The sequence below is a fragment of the Microcaecilia unicolor genome, chromosome 2 (genome assembly GCF_901765095.1).
Source record: "Microcaecilia unicolor chromosome 2, aMicUni1.1, whole genome shotgun sequence".
Lineage (NCBI taxonomy): Eukaryota > Metazoa > Chordata > Amphibia > Gymnophiona > Siphonopidae > Microcaecilia > Microcaecilia unicolor.
Genome location: NC_044032.1, coordinates 125,459,677 through 125,485,412, shown reverse-complemented (window position 1 = coordinate 125,485,412; position 25,736 = coordinate 125,459,677). Strand labels below are relative to the sequence as shown.

Below are 25,736 nucleotides of genomic sequence, written 5' to 3'. Positions count from 1 at the left end.
CGGTTCTGGCCACCAGAGGGCGAGGTGACCACAGACAAGGAAACAGTCACCATCGTGACAGATTGATTTATGTGCCTCAGCGATTCAACCATTGACAAGGCCACAAGAAATATCGCTGGAATCTATTTTGACTGCCCTTGAAACCCTGCATAAGGTTTGTTCTTTTGTCTCAGTTTCCTTGAATAATTCTGTGCAAACAAGAGAAGCTAAGAACATTATTGAAACTATTTCCAGTAAACAAAATAAGTTGGAAACTGATATGGTTAAACTTCAAGAGAATCAAGCTCAGTTTGTAGGGGATAGATTACTATTGCATTGCAAGATAGAAAACATAGAGAATGCAATGAGAAACTTAAATTTACGAATACTTAATTTCCCTTACTCAAGATTTATTTCACCAAGAGATATGTTCCAAAGATTTCTAAAGGAGAACTTTAAATACTCAGAACAGTCTTTTCCACCTGTTCAAAAGTTATATTATCAGGGGCATTTCGAAAGAGAAGGGTGCACATCTTCAGACACAAATAGGGAGATGGGCGTCCTTCTCTCAGGGTCACCCAAATCGGCATAATCGAAAGCTGATTTTGGGCGCCCTCAACTGCTTTCCGTCGTGGGGACGACCAAAGTTCCTGGGGGCGTGTCAGAGGAGTAGCGAAGGTGGGACTGGGGCGTGCTTAACAGATGGGCGTCCTCTGCCGATTATGGAAATAAAGGACGTCCCTGATGAGCACTTGGCTGACTTTACTTGGTCCATTTTTTTTCACAACCAAGTCTCAAAAAGGTGCCCGAACTGACCAGATGACCACCAGAGGGAATCGGGGATGACCTCCCCTTACTCCCCCAGTGGTCACCAACCCCCTCCCACCCTAAAGAAAAAACTTAAAACATTTTTTTGCCAGCCTCTATGCCAGCCTCAAATGTCATACCCAGCTCCCTGACAGCAGTATGCAGGTCCGTGGAGCAGTTTTAGTGGGTGCAGTGCACTTCAGGCAGGCGGACCCAGGCCCATCCCCCCCCTACCTGTTACACTTGTGGTGGTAAATGTGAGCCCTTCAAAACCCACCCGAAACCCACTGTACCCACATGTAGGTGACCCCTTCACCCCTTAGGGCTATGATAGTATTGTACAGTTGTGGGGAGTGGGTTTTTTTTTTGGGGGGGGGGGTTGGGTGACTCAACACCCAAGGTAAGGGAGGTATGCACCTGGGAGCAATTTCTGAAGTCCACTCCAGTGCCCCCTAGGGTGCCCGGTTGGTATCCTGGCATGTGAGGGGGGCCAGTGCACTGCGAATGCTGGCTCCTCCCATGACCAAATGACTTGGATTTGGTCATTTTTGAGATGGGCGTCCTCGGCTTCTATTATCGCCGAAAATAGCGGGGATGACCATCTCTAAGGACGACCTATGGACGATCATCTCTAAGGTCGACCTAAATGTTGGGATTTGGGCGTCCCCAACCATATTATCAAAAATCAAGAGAAACAGGATGATCGACCTCAACAGGAAATCGCAATTGGAGGAAGAAGTCAAAACTAGAGCTACAATCTTGGTTTCCTTTGTATTTTTACAGGATAAAGAAGCCTTATTAAGATTATTTTCAAAAAGCCCAGCCTAATTTTTAGGAGCAAAAGTATTGATTTTCCTGATATCTCCAAATGGACCCAGGAAAGGAGAAAAACATTCCTAGGAATGAGACAAGAGGCTTCATTATTGAATGTTCGTTCCAACTACGATTTCTGTGCAAGTGTATTCTTTTCTTTCAAAGATAAGAAATGTGTTTTTTGAACGTCTCCAACTGCACAGTTTTCTGAATGCCCAGGGGAGATCCAAAAGTTTAGCTGTTCAGGGTGTTTAATAGGCGAAGACTACCTATATTTTCTTGTAATTGTTACCTTTATATTCCAACTTCCTTTGGAATGTATATCAAGGAACCCTCCAATTGTGGACTAATCAACCAATTTTCCTCATTTGTTTCTACTATTTTGGTGTATTTTCTTTCAAAGATTGTTGTATCTTTGTAAAATTTAAAAGTATAATTTAAAAAAAAAAAAGAACACTGATGTCTTTAACAATGGGCAGCATGAGAGAAGTACTTATATGAGTTAACCATAGCATGAGAGAAGTACTTATATGAATTAACCATACCTTATACAGTGTCTCTCCAGACCGGCAAACAGTGCTGGGTTATGCACTTCCACCAGCAGATGAAGACTGAGGAGTACTGATTTCTAAGTTAGACTATAAGGGACCCTTTTATAATGCCACAGTACAGCTACCATGGCACTTCAGCACTACCGCTGGACTACCACAGGAGCTGGCAGCAGTGCCACCCCCACTAAATGCCATTTCCAGCGCAATGGGAAATTGTTTTTATTTTTAGCACCGGGGGCTTACCCAGTGGTATTTGGGCAGCGCCACGTGCAGCCCAGCTACAACCAGGTTAGCCCTGTAACCTTTACCACCTCCTAAATAGGAAGCGGTAAGGGCTCCCCTAGAAAATGGCCACGGGGCAAGTGTGTACTTCACAGCTATTACCTTTTTTCTGCCTTTTACACACTGTTGTAAAAGGGGCCTTGGCGCATGGCAGAGCCACTCGCCACTGCCACCACAGGGCCTCTTTTACCACGGCTTGGTAAAAGGGGCCCTAAGGGAGTTGTGCAGTCCTCTGAGAGTTAGTCTTCCTCAGTCTCCAGCATCTGGTGGATGTGGTATGCCTGTGCAGTCCAGGTCTGGTAGCTAGGCCTTGCGGAGTTTGTTCTGTGAGAGTGGATTTTAGAGCCAAAAAAAAAAGGGAAGAAAATTTAGTGTTCCTTCAGTTCTGCCTTAATTTTTTTTTTTTTTTTTGGGGGGGGGGGGGGGTGGGTGGGTTACTTTCTCCTTACTGCTTCACTGGGACAGAGGCCCACTGGTGTCTCCTTTGCCCCAAGGGGTATCACACTAGGGTGGCTGAGTCCCTCCCCCTTACCCCACTGTCCCCACTTAGGGGCCTATTTTTCTGCCTCAGCTGATGTTCTCTGTCTGACGGCAGACAGGCATCCTTTGCCATCACCTAACAAAATTAAAAATTAAGAGCCAGATGCACTAAAGTCGTCGGTAATTCCCGTTCCCTACCGATTCCATAGCGAATCGGTAGGGAACAGGAATGCATCAACGATAGGGAATGCAAATGAGCTACTCGTTGTAGCTCACTTACATTCACTATTTTCCTCGGTTGCCAGTCGGAGAATCGGGACATCCCTTTCGATTATGCACCTCTTCCTGGTCTCTTCAGCCAATCAAAGCGGGTTTAGCTGGCTGTTGTCAGCGAAACGCGCTCTGATTGGCTGAAGAGACCAGGAAGAGGTGCATAATCGAAAGGGATGTCCTGATTCTCCGGCAACCAGGAAAATAGAAAAATTTTGCTGTGAGGGGTAAGTGGCGCGGCGAAGACAAAATAGAAGGGGGGAAAAAAACCACGAGCGCCAGCAGAGCGAAAAAACGGCGAAAAAAGACGTCTCTCACAATGCAGGGAGAGTATGTACATAAAGGACGCCCCTCACATGCGCTCCCTGCTTTTTTTTTCTTTTTTACCTTTTTTGGGGGGGCCCTTTTCCTTTCCAATTCCCTCACAGGAGCCCTAACGAGAGGTGCAGACCTCCCATTAGGGTTCCTATGGTAAGGGAATCTGAAAAACGGTAGTGCATCTCATTATAATGGGCTGCAACGGTAGTGCAGTCATTATAATAGTTTTTGAATAATTTGCATTCCATTTTCGTTGCCTGCTACCGTGGCAGGGAAAATGCCCTTAGTACTTGCCCCCCCCCCCGGTAAACTACTTGCGTTTTAAACTGGCTGGAACCAGTTTAAAGCGCAAGTTGTGGGCTCGTTAGGTTTAGTGCATCTGGCCCTAAGAGACAGACTAAGCAAGGCAATTGGCACACCAGTGAATCTCTTATGCCCTCTCTTTGGAGTGCTGATTCCCCTCCCTGTTTGCCTGGTTCAGGCCATTTCCAGGTCAGTGTGTTATTGTGGGGGAGGGGGTTCTTTGTTTGTCGACACATGTCTTGCCTCTTCTCTACGATGAGCATGAGCACAGACAGGATGAAAAAATGCCTGGTTTTCCACAGGCATGGTTTGGACCTGTTGGGGAGCTGACACCTTGAACGCAGCGGTTATGGCAGTGCTGGAAGACCCAGAGATCCGCAGGGTCTCGGCCCAACAGATTCGATGATCCATTGATGGCAGCAGGCCCGATTTTGGCAGAAACTAATTTCTCATGTGTCAGCAGTTTGAGGAAGACCCGAAGGAGGCCCCCCATAAAGTGGATTCCCTGTTGAATGGTATTTGGAAGTCCTCCAGGTCCTTTCCGATGCAGTAGGTTCAGAGATGTGATCCACACTCAGTGAATCTCTCTGGATGCCCCCTTTAGGGTTGCTAGGTCTGTGATCAGGGCCGGTCCAACCCAGTAAGCGAGGTAAGCATGGCAGGAGGGCGCCGACCTCTGGAGGGCCTGTTTACCCTCGCCGCTTACCTCAGCTCCCGACCCTGACAGCAGCCCAGCCTTCGGTTTCCTGGCTGCTCTGGTACCCGCGCCGCCCTGGGGGATTTAAATCTTGTATTTAAATTTACCTCCGACATCACAGCAGCTGCACAGCATCAGTGAAAGTGCTGCCTGACGTCTCTAACCTTCCCTTCGCTCGTTCGTTCTCTCTCAGTGTCCAGCCCTCGCAAGGAAATGACGTCAGAAGAAGGCGGGACACTGAGGCAGGGGAGTTGCTGGACATGGGTGGATGGAGGGGAGGGCAGGGCAGGGGAGAAGAGAGTTGCTGGACATAGGTGGATGGAGGGGAGGGGAGAGGAGAGTTGCTGGACATGGATGGAGGGGAGGGCAGTGGAGAGAGGAGGTTTGCTGGACATGGGTGGATGAAGGGGAGGGCAGGGAGAGAATTGTTGGACCTTGTGGGAAGGGAAGACAGGAAAGAGATGCACATGGATGGAGGGGAGAGAGAGAAGAAATTCTGGTCATGGATGGAGGGGAGGTAAGACAGAGGAAGGAGATGAGATGAGGGAAAAGGAAGAGAGGAGAAAAACTGCACATGGATGGAGAAAATAGGCAGAAGCTGGATCCACTGGACAGTCAAGTCTGCGGAGGACTCAGCTTTTGCTTATGGATATAGAGCAAGAAATGAAGAAGAAAGGAGGAAAGTAAAGAAATAAATGGAAAGGAAGCCCTGGAATAGCAGCAGAATCAGATACTGGGCCAGCATGATCAGAAAAACAGTCACCAGACAACAAAGGTAGAAAAAAAATCATTTTATTTTCATTTTAGTGTTTGGAATATGTCCACTTTGAGAATTTACATCTGCTACATCTGCTGTCTTATTTTGCAACGTATAGCAATGTGTTTCTTTCTGTTTTTCTGGTATTGAGCTGCATGCAGAGTCTAACTTCTTAGGATTTCAGGTTAATTTTTGAAGAATTTGAAGAGGGGCTATCTCTGTTCTGCATGTGTGACTGCAAGGCCAAGTGTCTGAATAGGGATCTGTTTGTTAGATTCAGAGATTTTGCTAACAACATTGTTTTTCAGAGTTGGCAAGACTGTCTGTTCTCATAATTCATGGTCTGTATGCTAATTTGGTTTGTGTCATTTTGAGTATAATGGCGCTGTAACAGCTTACAGAAATTATTTATAATGAAAAAAACCCACAAGTTATTTTTCTTCTATACTGGTTTAATATTTTCAATGATGCCATGGCTGGTAAAAGGGGTGTGACTACTGTAGGGGCAGAGCCATAGTGATCCCGCCCCTGGATGGGTAGGGGCGCCGACTAATAGGCTGTAGGAGGGCGCCAGAAACCCTAGGACCGGCCCTGTCTGTGATGTATTTGTATCAGAGCAGGACAGGGAGTCCTTATGTTCTCCATGTGGAAGAAAACACTGTGCCAGTGGGTGGAGGGTGGCCTTGATGGACCCTCAGGATCACCTAGATCACATGATTCCAAGGTGTAAGGGCTGTTCTATAAACCGTGCCTAACTTTAAGCGTGGTTTATAGAGTAACACTGATTTTTCTGGCACCATATGTAAAATAACCCCTTTATGTGCAACACTAAGATAACGGTTTCTGAGAGGAGCAGGTTCCTGTGTGTATTTCTGTTTGAATCACACTGTTAATGGACTTTTTGTTCACTTATGTTGTGGCTGTATTTATGAAGGTTGCTCAGCCCATGACTGCTTGTGATATCATACTTTCACATAAGGGTTATATTTTTGACCTGAGATGATTTTAATTTTATGTGACACAGCACAGCAAACCTTAAGATAATGTGGGGATGTGCACAGAAGTTTTGGGCTCATTTTCAGATGATTTTTGGACTTTATTCCTCAATTTTGAACACTTTTTCTGTTGTTTCTCATTATTTAATTTAAAAAATGTAATATACATTATAGCTTTTTAATGCACATTAATCAACTTAGGGGCTACAGTTAAGATATGTTATTTTTACTGTTAATCCCATCTATTAGTAACTAGGAGGTCCTTTTACTAAGGTGCGCTGAAAAGTGGCCTTTCACTGGTGTAGACGTGTGTATTGGACACACGCAGGTCCATTTTTGAGCGCACCTGCAAAAAAGGCCGAAAATGGACGTGCAGCAAAATAAAAATTGGCATGCGTCCATTTTGGGCCTGAGACCTTACTGCTACCCATTGACCTAGCGGTAAGGTCTCATTGGTTAACCTGGCGGTAATGGTCTACGCGCGTACGATGCCGATTACCGCGTGGGCCACACGCGTAAAAAATTAAATTACCGCCCGGGCCATGTAGTAGCTGGGTGGTAGTTCAAAGCTGACGTGCGTAGGGTGCATGTAGGCGTTCACGCAGCTTAGTAAAAGGGCCCCTAGGTCTCATTGCATATAATATAAAATGAGACCTATGCTAGAATAGCATGAGTTAGTGGTACAATAACATGTCTTAATGGTAGCCCACATTGATAATTGTGCCCCTTAACGTGTGTGAAATTGATTTGGTACTTACTGAATTTTTTTAAGGCATGCTAGCGCATGCATATCCCTAAGATAATAGCTGAGTGTGTTTAGAAAATATGGCATATTAGAACCCATTAATTAAGATTCTGGGTTGAGTGCTTTTTCACCTTTAAAGTCTAACATTGATTATCGTTCTGTTTTCTCCAGTGCTCTTCTCACAAAGCTCAGCCACTTTATAAGACATTTCCTGAGATTAGCAGAATAAAAGAATGTTTATTCTGAACATGACTCACTTCGGAAAGCAGATGAAAGTAGCTTACCGATGTTTAAAAGAAATCCTGACATGAAAATAGTATCTCTAAATAGTTTCTTTGTTTTGTGTTACACAGGTCATAGGCCACTTTCCATTAAACAGTTTACTTGATGAAGATTCAGTGCTCATAAATGAAACCTTGGTAAAGAAGTCCTTTAACAATTGCATCAGTTCCGACCAATCTTCCATTTACCAAGATCTTGTTTACAAGGATGTCCACACAAGTTCCAGTGTACCAAGGACTACTGAAATACAGTTAGGTCACCAGCTGGACACTCCTTCAGCCATCATCAATGAATCTTTAAACTCCATCAGACTCTGCCATGAACTATCAGAAAATCCACCCCTTTTCTGCAGAGGTAGCGAGGATGTGATGAACAATGGTAATAAAATATTTTAAACATGTTTACTTTGAAGGCAGGCAGGGAATCACTCTTTAGAGGGATTACACCTAAAAAGGAAGTCAAATATAGCTGGACAAGAGTCAAGTTGAATGGTATGCCACTGGATAATAGGTAATGTTTGAGCAGCTTCATTGAAGGAATGTTCTTGGCTCTACTGCTGTCACCTGAGGCAGAATTGTGGGCACAGTTGCATGTCTGCGTTTTGCCAAGAGAAATCAGAAGAAGAGAACAAAATACTCAAAGGAATGTAAAGTATGATCCAATATTCATAATGTTCTGTGGTTTCTTTGCACATAATAACTGCATTATAGGGGATTTGAGTAATAAATGGTACTATGTGTTCAGTACTATCAGTTGTGATGGTAAAAAAAAAATCTGCTAAATTATTATGATCATAAGGGCTATAATGCTGTGTTGTAACTGAACTATATAACAAAATTGAGGAAATCATTGAAATAGACTAGCACTAGTGAAAAAAAAAAATAATTAGCGACCCAGTACTAAAGAGTTTAGTTTTGGGTCACTAATTTTGTTTTTCATTGAAGAGTTCAGTGAAAGTAGCTGTGTATAGTGTGAAGTACTACATGGGCTTGAAATCAGAAAATAAATCAAATTCATTGTATCACAGTTAATTAATGAAAAGTTCCATGAGGAATTGGCTCATTTTATACTGGGTTCTTTGGTTTACATTTATGTCTAGAATGTTTATATCCCTCTTCAGCAATTCTGTAACCCTAAGCTGGTTACATTGAAGGAAGGGCTTTGTATATGCAACTGTTGTCTCAGAGGAAGAGAGGCCAGGGCAGTTGACAGTAATTTCTGCAGTTATAGTAACCTAGAAGATAATGGCAAATGAACACCAGTTGGCCCATTTATTCTGTCCAGTCATTTTGATTTACACTGTTAAGTATATTTTCCAGCTGTCTGCTGTAGAAGTTTGACCACTTATAGGATATCACTGATTTTTCTGACTTGCTGTCTATCTAGGGTAGATGAACACACAAATTTGCATATTTGTTCTCGCATCCAGGCCCTCCCTGAACTCCCTTCCTCATGTCTTGTTACGAAGCTTGCAGTAGTATAGGCAACTGCAAAGAATTAATAAGGCTGTTCGTTCTAACACCTGGTTGCCTGTGGGTAAAAGTAAAAAACACCCTACTCTTTATTCAGCACCACACAAGTGAATGACCCGACAATAAGAACACCAATTGGTTTTAACAAGGACATTTAAAAACAGAACATAAAATATCAAAGATACTAAAAACAAGGGAAATTAATATCTAATTTATGGTGCTGAATAAAGTTGCTTTAATCAGCCTCTTTCTGGAGACCAACCAGCCTTACTCAGTTGTTTTTGGGAAGTTGAAACCTGCTGGTTTCTACCCAGCTATCCCCTGCCCTGTTCTGTTACTAGCTCATCCTTCGTTTATCCATGGCTCTATTCTCAAGAGAGTGAAGGGTGAACTTTTTTGCAATATTGTAATCGTACATTGTTTCTATAGTGTGCTCTACGTTTGTACTGAGCGTACGTACTGATTTCCACCTCCCCTGCTGGTAGGTTTTAAATTCATTTTCTTCTTAAGTGTATATACTCTGATAGTGGTAGATGGCGTTCACTCTGGCGAAGAAGAGGCATCAGGGGTATGCTTTAGAGATCCATCCTCGACTGGATCTGTGCAACACATTCATGGTAGTTGGTATAGATAACCGGGAAGGAGTAGATAAATGAAAAGTGACCTAAGACAGCTGGAAGCATGGTAATAAGATTAGCAGCAGATTATGCATTTGAAGTTAAGAAATCCAAAGGAGCAGTACATGATATAGTAAGCGTAGATGATGCAGATAAGGATCAGTTGGCCCACTCATTCTGTTCAGTTTTCTTCTTCTCTTTGGATAGAGGAACCCATGCTTAAATCAAAACCAGCTCTCTCACACACATGTCTTTTATCCGGCCTCCCAACCCTTCCTACTACTGGCTTCCATCTAGGTTTGATGTTCAAAGTGATTTTTATGTCAAATGCATAATTCACTTATTCATGCATTTTCAATGCTTAAATGGATAAAATTGTGCCATTCAACCCTCTAAATGAAGCACACATCACTCCCACAAATTTCTTCCCATTGCTCCACAAGAACTGTAAACACAGTCTACGATACGATTAAACATCTGTATTAGAACTACGTGTTAACTAAATTGAAACTCTGTAACTACCCCTATTGTAATATGTAAGGCACATTGAACCTACCAATGGATGGGGAAATGTGGGATACAAATGCAATAAATAAACAGCCAAATTTTATCCACAGAACAAGGGGTGGCATTAGGAAATAATCCTGTAGCCAGGACCAGCCCACCAAGGGATGCAATATCCTCTCGTATTAAGGATGTGTCTCCTGGAGCTTCTGCCCAGGAGGGGAAGGGTCAGGACGGCTGTTGTAGTTGGTGTTTCAATTATTAGGCATATAGATAGCTGGGTGGCTGGTGGACGTGAGGATTGCCTGGTCATTTGCCTGCCTGGTGCAAAGGTGGCAGACCTCACACGTCACCTAGATAGGATTAAAGATAGTGCTGGGGAGGAGCCGGCCGTCTTGGCACATATAGGTACCAATGACAGGAAAATGTGGGAGAGAGGTTCTGGAAGCCAAATTTAGGCTCTTAGGTAGAAAGCTCAAATCCAGAACCTCTAGGGTAGCATTTTACGAAGTGCTTCCCGTTCCACGCACAGGGTCCAAGACACAGGCAGAGCTCCAGAGTCTCAATGCATGGATGAGGCAATGGTTAAGGGAGGAGGGTTATAGATTTGTAAGGAACTGGGCAACATTCTGGGGAAGGGGGAGCCTATTCCGAAAGGATGGTCTCATCCTTAACCAGGGTGGGACCAGGCTGCTGGCATCGTCATTTAAAAAGGAGATAGAGCAGCTTTTAAACTAGAACCTGGGGGAAGGCTGATAGTCACTCAAAAGCACATGGTTCGGAATAAGGTATCTTTCAAAGATATCATCAAAACAGGGAAGATAGGGCATCTTGATAGCGAGGTTGCAATAGAGAGCATAGTAGACCAGGTGTCTGTAAATAAAAAGCAGACAGATTTTCAAGATTGTAGATTATTACTGTCAACTGCTGAACAAAATATAAATAGGAACAACAAACATAGGGGGTCTTTTACTAAGGCACGCTCGTGTTTTTAGCGCGCGCTAAAAATAGGCGTGTGCTAAACTTTGGAGACTCCAATGCATTCCTATGGGCATCTCTAATGTTTAGCACGTGCTAAAATTGGGTGCACCTTTGTAAAAGACCCCCATAGTTTGAAATGTCTATATGCGAATGCCAGAAGCCTAAGAAATAAAATGGGAGAGTTAGAATATATTGTACTAAATGAAAAAAAAATAGATATAATAGGCATTTCTGAGACCTGGCAGAAGGAAGATAATCAGTGGGACACTGTCATACCAGGATACAAATTATATCGCAGTGATAGGGTTAATCAAATTCGTGGAGGGGGTAGCATTGTATGTTAAGGAGGGCCTTGAATCAAATAGACTAAAAATTCTACAGGACACAAAACACATCTTGGAATCCTTATGGATTGAAATTCCTTGTGTAAAGGGGAAAAGGATAGTAATAGGAGTGTACTACTGTCCATCTGGCCAGGATGAAGAGACAGATGTAGAAATGTTATCAGAAATTAGGGAGGCTAACAAACTAGGGTACACGATAATAATGGGTGATTTCAATTACCCCAATATTGACTGGTTAAATGTAAAATCAGTGCATGATAGAGGGGTGAAATTCCTTGATGGAATCAAGGACTGCTTTATGGAGCATTTGGTTCAGGAGCCAGCAAGAGGGGAACAATTCTAGACCTAGTCCTTAGTAGAGTAAATGAGCTGGTGCAGCAGGTAATGTTGCTGAGGCCTCTTGATAACAGTGATCATAACACAATCAGATTTGATATAAGCTCTGGAGTAAGTACACACAGGAAATCCAATATGTTAGCATTTAATTTTCAAAAAGGAAACTATGATAAAATGAGAAGAACAGTGAAAAAAAACCTTAGAGGAGCAGCTGTGAAGGTAAAAAAACTTACATCAGGTGTGAATGCTGTTCAAAAATACCATCCTGGAAGCCCAGGCCAAATATATTCCATCTATTAACAAAGGAGGAAGGAAGACCAAATGACAGCAGGCATGGTTAAAAATTGAGGTGAAGGAAGCTATTAGAACTAAAATAAAATGCTTCAGAACATGGAAGAAGGATCCGACTGAAAATAATAGGAAACTACATAAAGAATGGCAAATCAAATGCAAAGCGCTGATAAGGAAGGCAAAGATTGCATTGGAGGTATATTAAAAGCAAGAAGCTGGCAAAAGAATCGGATGGACTGCTAGATGACCGAGGGGTAAAAAGGGCACTCAGAGACGAGTCAGGGAATGAATCAAATCTCTGTAAAGCTGGAAGATGTAATGGGGCAATTTGACAAATTGAAGAGGAGCAAATCTCCAGGACTGGATGGTATACATTCCTGAGTATTGATAGAATTGAAAAATGAACTTGCAGAACTATTGTTAGTAATATGTAATTTACCTTTAAAATCAAGCATGGTACCAGAAGATTGAAGGATGGCCAATGTAACGCCAATTTTTAAAAAGGGTTCCAGAGGTGATCCGGGAAATTACAGATCGGTAAGCCTGACGTCGATGCTGGGCAAAATGATAGAGACTATTATAAAGAACAAAATTACAGAGCATATTCAAAAACATGGATTAATGGGACAAAGCCAACATGGATTTAGTGAAGGAAAATCTTGCCTCACCAATCTACTACATTTCTTTGAAGGGGTGAACGAACATGTGGATAAAGGTGAGCTGGTCAATATTGTGTATCTGGATTTTCAAAAGGTATTTGACAAAGTACCTCATGAAACACTCTAGAGGAAGTTGGAAAGTCATGGGATAGGAGGTAGTGTTCTATTGTGGATTAAAAACTGGTTAAAGGATAGAAAACAGAGAGTAGGGTTAAATGATCAGTATTCTCAATGGAGAATTGTAAATAGTGGGGTTCCGCAGGGGTCTATGTTGGGACCACTGCTTTTTAACATATTTATAAATGATCTAGATATGGGAATAACTAATGAGGTAATTAAATTTGCCAACGACACAAAGTTATCCAAAGTTGTTAAATCGCAAGAGGATTGTGGAAAATTGCAAGACGATCTTACGAGACTGGGAGACTGGGCATCCAAATGGCAGATGATGTTCAATGTGAGCAAGTGCAAAGTGCAAAGAGGAACCTGAACTATAGCTATGTGATGCAAGGTTTTGCGTTAGGAGTCAATGACCAAAGTATCGTTGTCGATACTTTGTAACCCTCTGCTCATTTTGTGCTGCAGTGTTAAAGAAAGCAAATAGAATGTTAGGTATTATTAAGAAAGTACAAAATAAATAAATAAATAAAGGAACGGAAAATAAAAATGAGAATGTTATAATGCCTTTGTATCGCTCTATGGTTCGACTGCACCTTGAATACTATATGCAATTCTGGTCACCGCATCTCAAAGAAGATATAGTGGAATTAGAAAAGGTACAGAGAAGGGCAAAAAAAATGATAAAAGGGATGGGATGTCTTCCCTATGAGGAAAGGCTGAAATGGCTGGGCCACTTCGAGAAAAGAAGGCTGAGGGGAGATATGATAGAGGTCTATAAAATAATGAGTGGAGTGGAGCGAGTAGATGTGAATCGCTTGTTTATGCTTTCCAGAAATATTAGGACTAGGGGACATGCAATGAAGCTACAAAGTAGTAAATTTAAAACAAATTGGAGAAAATACTTCTTCACTCAATGTGTAATTAAACTCTGGAATTCGTTGCCAGAGAATGTAGCAGGGAGCTTAGCTGGGTTTAAAAGGTTTGGCTAGCTTCCTAAAAGAAATGTCCATAAGCCATTATTAAAATGGACTTTGGAAAATCCACTGCTTATTTCTAGCAAAAGCAGCATAAAATGTATTGTACTGTTTTCGGATCTTGCCAGGTACTTGAGACCTGGATTGGGCACAGTTGTAAACAGGATACTGGGCTTGATGGACCTTCTATCTGTCCCAGTATGGCAACACTTATGTACTTATGTACATTTCATGGCAATATTCAGCCACTAACCCCCGGATTCTATATATGGCATCTGAAAATCCTTGCAGAAACTGAAATTGGATGTTAAACAATTATCAGCACTAATTGGCATTAATTAAGATTTATGCGCACAAGTCGCTAAGTGTATTCTATAATGTGGGGCACCTAAATTCTAAGTTGCATAGTTGAAAAGGAGTTATGGCCACAGGTGGGGCGTGGGCATTTTTAAAATCTATGCACATTATTATAGAATACACCTGATCTGTTCCTAATTTCAGCGTCAGGATTTACGCCAAGTAAAACGTGGCCTAAATGGATGCGACCAAATTTGGTCACATGGTGAACCGCTCATCGTAGTCTATATACCATGTGGAAATTTAAGTCTATTCTATAAAATTTAGGTGTAATTTTTTTCCGCACAGATTTTTCAGGCGCCATATATAGAATCTAGCCGAAAGGGGGTAATGTGGTAACATGTCATTTAGGTCGAGAGGACAAGATGGCATCTATTTGTAGTATTTTACAAATAAACATAGATCCCTATGTGTTGTTATAAAATAGTAGAGGTAAACCAGCAGAAACTACAGCTAGATTGAAGCTGCAGACATTTACACTTGAAAACAGGTGTAAATGTTATTGTGCAAAGTACATGCATACTTTATAAACTTACAGGTCAATATTGATTTCATCATGGAACACTAGACACAATATATAGAATACAGGAGTAATGCACAATTCCATGGACTGCCTTGGCACTATCAGGATAGTGCTGAAACAGTCTAAGAAGATGTTTAGTAGCACTATCCATGTAGTGCTGCTGAATATTCTAATCAGTGGTACTTTTCCACTTAGCACACTGTTCTTCAATGCAAGGTCCATGGGCCAACGGCAGCCCCCAGAAACTTCTGGGGCCGCCCCATTGTCTTTCTATTTTGTTTTTTTTTTCTGCTGTGCTGCCTCTCTACCCAGGCTCACGACAAAAAAGGAAAGGTGGATGGGGGGAAGAGACACATCCTTGAAAGAAGAAATTTTTCAATAGACAAAAAAAGAATGCATTTAGAAATGCTCATAACCTTGAAGATATTCCCCAATGAAGTTTGAAGGTGGGCTGGTGGGAATGACTATCATTGACACACACTGGTCAGCAGTGTTGTGGCCCCACATGGGAAGACATTTGGGAGCTCTCCTTCAGCTCATTAGAATCCAAAGTGGCCCTTGCTTAAGAATTAATGAACACCGGTGACTTAACAGGTACTGCTAACCAGACAAGTGCTGCTGAATATGAATTCATATGTGTGTGTAAATTGTGACACCACCCATTCTGTGCTCCAGAACAAGCCCCCACTTGGGTTGCATAAAAAATGTGCCACCATACATGTTTTTATGTGCATAACCCATGGGATAATTTTATAAAAGCCCTTTTATATATGTAAAACAGGGTTTTATGCATGAAAAAAGTGCATAAAATTACCTTATAAATGGATACATTGTGCATCTCAAGTTAGGCCTGCTAAGTTTTTTGTAAGTGATGTTTTAAGGGTGAGAGAGCATAGGATATCTTCTTCAGACCTATTAAGGTGCATATTTTAGAACAACTTGGACAGCATAGGTACCAAAACTGTGTACTGTGATATGAAAAAGATTTCAGGACTTGTTTCCACAAGGCCACTACAAAGACAAAATAGTGAGTGAAGTAAAGACGTGTTCAGATTCCCCCAGCAGAGAAATGACAATGAGTTCTAGAAAAAGTAACATTTTCTGGGGAAATTATATTTCATCACCTGAAAGAATGCAAGTGCTCAGGCTAAAACAGATTACGAAAAAGGAATGTAGTTTGCCTTTTAATCACAGAATGTTAAAATGGCCCCAGGCGATAACCATCATGTTATAAAATTAAAATCCTTTGTATTGCCTGTGTCTGTCAGCTAGATGACTTGTTGGTAACATCTCAGAGCCAGAAAACCTTAGGAACTGATTCTGTGAGGTCTTAAACTCTAATCAGACATAGCCAGTATATGGATGGAGGGCGCGGAAGTGGCTAAAGAAAGGGCTTCTTGTGGATCAACAGGGTACACTTTTATTTTACTGGGACAGTGCTGAATCAGTGCCCTGTGCATGTTATAAGGGGGCATTGTCCTAATTAGATTGTAAGCTCTTGCAAGCAGGGACTGTCTCTTCATGTTCAAGTGTACAGCGCTGCGTATGTCTAGTAGCACTTTAGAAATGATAAGTAGTAGTAGTAGCATTTTGCTACAGAAGGTGGCAAAACAATGTGGCAAGATGGTGGCCAAAGCCGGGAGGATGTATACAGAGAATAGATGGGAGGAAGTGATAATGCCCTAGTACAAATCATTGGTGAGGCCCCATCTGATGTACTGCATTCAGTTTTGGAGGTCATATTTTGCTAAGGATATAAGATTTGAAGTGTTCAGAGAAAAATGACTAAAAAGATATGGGGGTCTGTGCTTGAAGACGTGAGAAGAGTCTTGAGGACCTGACTAAGGAAGAAAGAAGAGACAGAGATGATGCGTTATAGATGTTAATACTTGAAAAGTATTAATGAGCAAACAAATCTTCTTCAAAGACAGGGAAGCTATAGAGCTAAAGGACATGAAATAAAAAAGCACTTACAAAATTTAGCAGACCTAACTTCAATCTGTGAGCCCGTGAAACCATGGGAAATATGCACAGAAAACCTCATTAAAAACAGCTTTCCCAATTTTAAATACTGTATTTTGCAAATATTTTCAGAATAGTCACTCTAACAGTTTGTTTAAATCATTTTTCATTAAGAGGCAGATGCATCAACCAAACGTAAAGGAATGAAAAACATTAAAGGACTTACCGATTTGTAAAAAACGAAGAATGCACCAAGAAACCCCATCAGAAAAGTCTGTTTCGGTATTCAAAAGTCAGATGCATTAAAGTATCGTTAATGCGGTCAAATCTCCGCCTGCGGTATAGGGAACGCATGCTCACATCCGCCAAGAAGAACAGCTGATCGGGTAAAAAGTGTGGGCGAATTGTGCTGAGCATGCGCTCAGCACAATCCTCCCACACTTGTTTGACAGGTCTGGGCTGTCAAAAGCCCAAACCTGTCAAACACCCTGTCAAACTAGAAATACCCTGCCCCAAGGCCCAAGCAATGGGGGCTGGAGGTCCTGTGGTGGGCAACAACAAAATTTACTTTGTAACCTCTGTAAAGTGAATAAAACACTGCGCCCACAAAACCAGGGTTATACATAGAAATAAAAAAAAATTGTTAGGAAATACTGGCCGGCAACAAAACCCTCTCCCACCCACCGAGCGAAGGAAGTCTCCAGCCCTCCCCAAACCCCTGAAATTGGTCCCTGGTGGTCTAGTGGCCGCCAACAAAACACCCACTAACCCAGCGAGCGGAGGGGGACTGGAGGTCCAGCGGACATCTAGACCACCCCAACTCCCCCCCCCCAATGTTGTTCCAGCAAGTACAGCCCCCCAACAAAACACCCACCCACCAAGCGAACGGAGGGGGGGCTGGAGGTCTGTCGGACCTCTAGACCACCCCAACTCCCCTCCAAATGTTGTTCCAGCAAGTGCAGCCCCCCTACCTTAGTTAAGCGATTCCCTTACATGGTCTGTAGCCCCGCCCAGCACATCCCAGGATGCACTGTGCGGGGCTGGGCGCCGCCATTTTGATGTCGTCAAGCCAAAGAAGAGGAGGGAGGCAGGCTGCGTCCCTCCTCCAACTAAGGTAGGGGGGCTGCACTTGCTGGAACAACATTGGGGGGGGGAGTTGGGGTGGTCTAGAGGTCCGGCGGACCTCCAGATCCCCTCCGCTCGCTCGGTGGGTGGGTGTTTTGTTGGGGGGCTGTACTTGCTGGAACAACATTGGGGGGGAGTTGGGGTGGTCTAGAGGTCCGCCAGACCTCCAGTCCCCCTCCGCTCGCTGGGTGGGTGGGTGTTTTGTTGGCGGCTACTAGACCACCAGGGACCAATTTCAGGAGTTTGGGGGGGGGGGGCTGGAGACTTCCTTCGCTCGGTGGGTGGGAGGGGGTTTTGTTGCCGCCAGTATTTCCTCTTCTGACTTTCATACCTAACAATTTTTTTATTTGTATAAATAACCCTGGTTTTGTGGGTGCAGTGTTTTATTCACTTTACAGAGGTTACAAAGTAAATTTATGAGTCCAGACAGCCACAACGAGAGGTACAGACCTCTCGTTGTTTTTCCGGCGTTCTTCCTTCGTTAAGGCACTCAGAAAAGGTTGGTGCATCTCGGTTCAATGGGGTTTGTACACGAATTGCTCATCTGCATTCCGTTTTCGTTAGCTGCTAGCTTCGTCGGTAAAAGCCCTTTGATGCATGCAACGGATCAAAATTTCCTCGTTGGAGGGTCGTTAAAGGCTCATTTAAGTTTAGTGCATCTGCCTCTAAATCTTTACTTATTTATGTATTACAGAAAGTCTATGAACTCTGTGCATTTCTGGTTCCCACATTACATAATGCTGCAGCCCACCAGGGATAGTAATGATATTCATGCAGCCTTTTGTGTATAAAGATTGCCCATTCCTTTTGTAGAGGTTGCCTAGATAGGGAGCTAAGTAGGTGCCTGTTTTGAGGCTATTTTATAAAGGCACAGAGATGTCTATGTGTCTTCTTAAAATGCCAGTACAAAACCTGCCAGAATTGCTGCTTTGGAGTAGGTGTAAATGTGTGTGGCTGAAGTGCATGCGTATTTTATAACCTGTACATATACCTTGCATCTCAGCTTGTGCTTCGCCTAAACTCCTCCCCCAAACATGCTGACATCTGGGTGGCATACCAGTACATTCCTACTTGTCATAGCACATATTGGGACATAAGAGGTAATTTTATAAGAAGTATATTTTACACATGTTATGACAGCTATTAACTAGCATTTGCCAGTAGTACGAATCTTTGAGAACATTATTTTCTAAATAAACGGGCTTTTTCAAGACCTCCTTTAGTGATTTAGGGGTCCTTTTACTAAGCTGCAGCAAAAGGAGTCCTGCGTGTTTTTGACGCGTGCTGAGGCCCCAAGTTACTGCAGTGGGTAAAAGCTGTTTAAAAAAAAAAAAAGAAAAGAAATGGCCGTGCAGCAAGTGACGCACTTGCTGCATGGCCATTTTGGGAGAAGCACTCACCCCCACCCATTGAGGTGGCAGGGCTCCCGCGCAAACCCGGTTGTTAACCGGACAGCATGCGGCACTGCCCGATTAACGTCGGATAAACATCGGCGCTACAAAAATAAACATTTTTTGTAGGTGCGCTGGGGATGAGAACTACTGCTGGGCTGCTGCAGTAGCCTGGCAGTACTTTCAGTTTAGCGAGCAGTAAGCCTGTGTTGGGCTTACCGCCGCTTAGTAAAAAAAAGCCCTCAGTCTCTGAAGACAGACTCATTTTTGACTATTTATTTTGACAATACACTACTTTCAAGAGACTGCTGAGGCAGGCACTTAGGTGCCGAAACCTGGTGCTGTGTCGAGTCATCATTAAGATCATCAATAAAAGGGTTAATTTCATATTGGTTGTTCCTTGGTCTGTGTTGAAGTGCCCGGATCCGTTTCCCACTCCTGTTTCTTGTATGGCAGTACACCTCAGGGATAATTTTATACATGTGTACTAGTAAACATGCATAAAATGTTGCTAATAAAATTCTCAGCCCTGCATAAACGTACATGTGATAGCAAGTGCATGCACTTTTACAGGGATCTTGTGTTGGCGTATTTGAGAGCATATTTTGAATGGAACATTTTCACTGCTTGTCATTATATGATACGCAATTTTACCCCAACGTTTTCAGTGATATTGTGTACTTACGTCTTTGATGCACTATCAGTGGTTGTAGTTCATACCATACTATTCTTCATTCATTTTCTTTGACTGAAACTGTGTTATTGATTCCTGATGCAGGCGCATGTGATGCCGAAATGCAGGTCTGCATCGAGTCATTTTTTAGTCTTCATTCACAAATAAACCACTTGCTTTTGGAACAACATTGGTCTACCCCCGTCTTCTTCCTTTTTGTTGATATTGTGCTTTGTTGTTAAGGAGAGTAATTCTGTTATTTTTTGTAAGCATATTTTGAATGGAACATGATTACAGTCATAATAGATGTCCGTGGCAGCAATTTAGCTGCAATTTTGGCTGCTTCCATGGGGAAATTATATAAGTACACGTGGGTACCTATGCATCTTTCTAAAATAGACTTAAATATGCGGCCTCTCAACCTCCCAACCTAGCTTACTGACCCTGACTTTAACCCCAACCACTTTCTTGACAACTAAATTTGGAGCCTCAATGGGAGGAATTTTCACTTTTGCGGAGGTAGGTGCTTAGATCCACAGACCATGGCTTCATCAATATTTTGCCCAACACAGTATCACCAATTAGAGAGCTTGGGGGCAGGACTGGAGATTGGTTTGTTTGGCACCTTGGACAAAAGAGATTTTTCACTGCCCTGCCTAGATTTTTTGACTACCCACTCTCAGTATGGTAAAGTAACCAAGAGAAACTTATGAGTTATCTCACTAGTGGATTTTGTTGCTTGTTTTCCAAACAGATAATTGCACTGGAGATACTAATTGCAAAAATGATTTGCTGAACGATAATCTAATTGTGAAACTGGAGGACTACTCCGAACAATTGTTGAAGGATGATTCGTCAAAACATCAAGGTCATTTTTATTCTACTGTCCTTTATTAAAATTTGATCTGTATTATGGAGCCCTTTTACTAAAGTGCATTAAACCTTTGCACTTACCATGCATTAACTACAAAAACCAGCATATGGTAAGCGCAAAACTTGTGTGGTAATTCCTGGGGGTGTGCCAGTATCTGCCCTGCATTTACAACACATTGCAGATATATGGTACATGGGCACCGCATTCCCTCGGATTCTATATATGGCGCCTAGATTCTGCGTGGAGATATGCATGTAACTTAATTGGTGTAACAAGTTAATCAGCATTTTTAACAGCACTTAACAAGCAATAATGAGCACTAATTGGCAATAATTACAATTTATGCATGGAAATCGCTAAGTGTATTCTATAAAGAACTGAGCCTAAATTGCAAAGCGCACAGTTAAAAATAAACATGCGTAGCTTAAAAAGGGCATGTTTATGGCCGTATTATGGGTGTTTTGTGGGCGTTCCAAAATTTCCACGCATAATTACAGAATACGGGCCAGGGATTTACACCAGGTTTTTATTGGCATAAACAGACGCTCGTAGATTTAGGTGCTATGGTATCAACTAATCATATTCTATACACTGCGCCTAAATCATATAGAATATGCTTAATTCCGTACAGATTTTATAGGTGCCATATATAGAATCTGGCCAATTACATGCAATAGCAGGTAGCATGGGAACACTCACCCTACTGCCACAGCACGTAATGCATTGTGGGCCCACTCCAAACTAAATAGAGAACAGCCATGGTGTCACTCCCTTCTACCCCGGGTCATCTCCTCTACCTTCCAATCCCCCCTTAAAATCACACCCTGACATCTCTCCCCACCCCCCACCCCCATGTGTAGCTTAAAAGGGGCATTCCAAAATTTCCACATGTAATTACAGAATATGGGCTAGGGATTTACACCAGGATTATATTGGCATAAACAGACGTTCATAGATTTAGGTGCTACGGTATCAACTAAGCGTATTCTATATGCTTTGCCTAAATCATATAGAATATGCTTAATTCTGCGCGGATTTTATAGATGCCATATATAGAATCTGGCCAATTATGTGTAATAGCAGGTAGCATGGGAACACTCACTCTACTGCCACAGCATGTAATGCATTGCGGGCCCACTCCAAACTAAATATAGAATTGCCATGGTGGCACTCCCTCCTACCCCCAGTCATCTACTCTACCTTCCAATTCCCCTCCTTAAAATCACATACCCTGACATCTCTCCCCCCCCAAAGTCATATACATTGCCCCTGTTTGATCTCCCTCCCCACCCACAAACCCAGCCCCCCCAAAACAAGCCCTGCTCATAGAACCTGACTCTTCTCCTACCCCATACCTCGCCAGTACCTATTTAGAAGTCTCATGGTGGTCCAGTGGCCCATAGTGGTAACAGTCCCCCTCAGTTCCTACCCAGAACTGGGCTGAGTTCCAAAATGTCACCAATGATACCTCAATGCTCTCCAGCAATAATACCGCAAGACTGTAGCTCAGGATCCTTGGCACCATTTTGGATCCTGGCACAATTCCAGGTGGTAGTAAACAGGGGGTGTACCCACCATGGACCAGTGGACCACCATGGAGACCCCTGGGTAGGTCCCTGATTTCCAGATTCATCCAAGCCACACATGGATTTCATTTTTAGAAGCACACTTCTACTTGGTCAGGATATCATATATGATATCATTAAATGCATCATACAACAAACGGTAGTGATGACCAGAAAAAAAAAGAGTCTGGTTTTTGGTAAAAAAATTTTATTCACTGTCCAAGAGAACAATTGGGACCCTTCAAAGAGTATGTTTTGGCAACAGTGCCTGCACCAGAAGTCCAAAGATATAAACCTACATGAATCATCATTAAATGATCCACCAGCCTTTTGTTTTATATATTCAATAGATGTAACTGATAAATTGTGCTACTGAAATGAAATTTTGTGACTGTAATATTTTTGTTAACGTATAACTGCCTAATCAAGTGCTATACTTTGTCTAAGTAGAAATCTGCAATCCTGCTTCGACTGTACTAACCCACTCTCTTGTGTCATCTGTTTATCCATGTCTGGGTTGGTAAGTGGAGAGGAGTAATCTAGCTGGCTAAGTTACAGGCTTATCTCTATGTTTTTTATTCAGCTATATTTAGGAAAACTGAAGAACTCTTTCACAAAAATCACTGGGCCCGAGATTCAGCCAGCGGCGGACAGTGTGTTTACTGTCCACAGTTAAACCAAACCCAAAGGTAGAGATAAAGTAACCCTACGTGTAGTCCAAACAGCAAACCAAGAACTAGGGGTGGACCAAGAAACCTTCACAGCCAGGGATCAATAAAAACTCCTTTTATTCAGCACCACAGTAGTGTATGACCCAACACAGGGCCGTGTTTTGACGGAACAACCATCTGCATCAGGGGTCTGACAGTTTTTACCACGCCTGCAAAAAAGGGCTCTTTTTTTAATGGGACAGGAAAAGGGCATGCAGTAAAACTGAAATCAGCATGTGCCTGAAACTGGCCTGAGCCCTTAACGCTGCCCATTTATCTAGCAGTAACGGCTCACACGCTAGACACGCTAGGCACGTGCCAACTGCCATTTACCGCCAGAAAGACTGCGCATTAGAGGAAATAAATCATCCAGGCATTATGGGTGTCCAGTATTTCTGAAATTACCACTAGGGGGCGCAGTAGCCTGGTGGTAGTCTCATTTTGGCATCCGCTGCACGAGCATAGAGCCTAACTCGCCTTTGTAAAAGAGCCCATTAGTGCTTCTATAAAAGTCACCAAAAATTCCTCAAGCAATTTAGTTGAATAATAAACTATTAGTGCTAACAATAGGCTTTTTAACAAGCAATTATTGGCACTAATTAGAAATAATTGGAATTTACTTGCGTAAATTTAGATGCAGGATCTGTGTCTAAATTTTAGTTGAATAAAAAAAGGGTTTCAGAAATGAGAGGGTTCTAGAATAAGGGGGATACGCGCCCAATTCAGACATGCACATTTGCACTACATTTCAGTGGTGCAAATGGCTGCGCCTTAAAGTTAGGTGCGAGTCCCGGGCCTAAATGTTATCCTATAAATTGCCTAACTTTAAGCACGGCTTATAGAATAATGCTTTTTTGGGAGCTGATTTTTTGGGCTCCATGTATAGGATTCACCCTTTAGGGGCCCTTTTACTAAGCCGTGGTAAAAAGTGTCTTGCCCTAGTTTTGGCGCATGAAATTGGCACACGCTGGGACATTTCTTACCGTTGAGGGAAAAGGCCGTTTTTAAAATGGGGCAGTAAATGGCCGTGCGCTAATATTAAAATTAGCACACAGCTATTTACTGCCTGAGCCCTTAACCGCCACCTATTTAGAAGGAGGTGAGGGCTCATGCGCTATTTGTGCGGTAATCAAGCAGCATGCAGCAATGAGGCTGCACTGCCAATTACCGCTGGGAACGCCCCCCTGCATTAAAAAAAATAGAAGATTATTTTCTACCACAGGATATTGCACGCGTCAACTTTGGAAATACTGCCAGACGCCCACGATACCTTGATGATAGGGTCGATTTGGCATATGCTACCCTTGTGGTAGCCCTACCATGGCTTTCTAAAAGGGCCCCTTAATGTGGGATTTTCCCATGCACTAAGCCTGTTTTTAACATGGCAGTATTGTAGGCATTTTTCAGTTTGTACACCAATGTTCTCATTAGTATACGTTACATAAAAACAGTTCATGCAAGAGTCTATTTAGGAATCATGAAGTGCCCTTGCGTTAACTCTGTGTTAACCAGTTAGCAGGTGCTAAAGCCAGTGCGCTAGCTGGTTAACACTTCCATGCCTGTTCTCTGCCCATAACATGCCCCCAGAAAAAAATATATTAAAAAAATATCTAATGTTTGAGTTAGTTTGTGTGGACAGGCAAACTACAGCAAAGCGCTTCAATTTGTTTTAAAGGTAAGTTTTTTTTCCCATATTAACACATAAGTACATAAGTATTGCCATACTGGGAAAGACCAAAGGTCCATCAAGCCCAGCATCCCGTTTCCAACAGTTAGTGCTTAACGTGGTTTAGTAAAAGGGGCCCTTAAGTCTGTCATTGAGTCAATGGAGGGTTAAGATCACAGGGAGCTGCAGCAGAATTTGAACAGGCCTTCCCTGGTTGTCAGCCCAGTGCTTTAACCACTAGACTACTCCTCCCCTCCAATAAACCCTTAATTCAAGCACCACTCTTTTTGTCAACCATTTCTTTTTCTTTCTTAAAATTCACTGTTTCCGTGACATTGTCTCTCAGTATCCCAGTGATGTCCCCACCTGTGCTCGGTGTTGGAGACAGAGAGAACATGCCTTAACATACTATGGTGCTCATTTTCAAAGCACATAGACTTACAAAGTTACGTGGAGGGGCATAATTGAACGAAAACGTCAATCTCCATGGGTGTTTATCTCCGAGAACGGGTCCGTGACGGGGCGGACCGAACCGTATTTTCGAAAAAAAATACACGTCCATGTTTTATTCGACAATTTGTGAGCTGGGCGTTTTTGTTTTTCAGTGATAATGGAAAATGAAAGCGCCCAGCTCAAAAACGAATAAATCCAAGGCATTTGTTCGTGGGAGGGACCAGGAGTCGTAGTGCACTGGTCCCCCTCATATGCCAGGACACCAACCGGGCACCCTAGGGGGCACTTTTACAAAAACAAAAAAAAAGGTAAAAGAGCTCCCAGGTGCATAGCACCCTTCCCTTGTGTGTTGAGCCCCCCAAATCCCCCTCAAAACCCACTGCCCACAAGTCTACACCATTACTATAGCCCTAAGGGGTGAAGGGGGGCACCTACATGTGGGTACAGTGGGTTTTGGGGGGGTTGGACGACTAAGCATTAAGCAGCACAATTGTAACAGGTAGGGGGGGGATGGGCCTGGGTCCACCTGCCTGAAGTCCACTGCACCCCCTAACAACTGCTCCAGGGACCTGCATACTGCTGCCAGGGAGGTGGGTATGACATTTGAGGGTGAAAATAAAAAGTTGTGAAACATCATTTTTTGTGGTGGGAGGGGGTTAGTGACCACTGGGGGAGTCAGGAGAGGTCATCCCCGATTCCCTCTGGTGGTAATCTGGTCATTTAGGGCACTTTTTGGGGCCTTATTCGTGAAAAAACAGGGTCCAGGAAAAGTGCCCTAAATTCTAGCTACAAACGCATACTTTTTTTTTCCATTATCGGCGAAAGGAGCCCATCTCTGTTCGGGTGATAACCACGCCCCA

At 42.9% G+C, this 25,736-nt stretch overlaps 1 protein-coding gene across 1 annotated transcript in view; it reads left to right on the top strand.

Moving 5' to 3' along the window:
- The window catches only part of ARHGEF28 (Rho guanine nucleotide exchange factor 28), a 562,380-nt gene that overhangs the window by 531,190 nt on the left and 5,454 nt on the right, over positions 1-25,736 (top strand). The window contains 2 exon segments of the mRNA XM_030193284.1: positions 7,351-7,657; positions 20,363-20,476. Coding sequence (XP_030049144.1) covers positions 7,351-7,657; positions 20,363-20,476 — 421 coding nt within the window.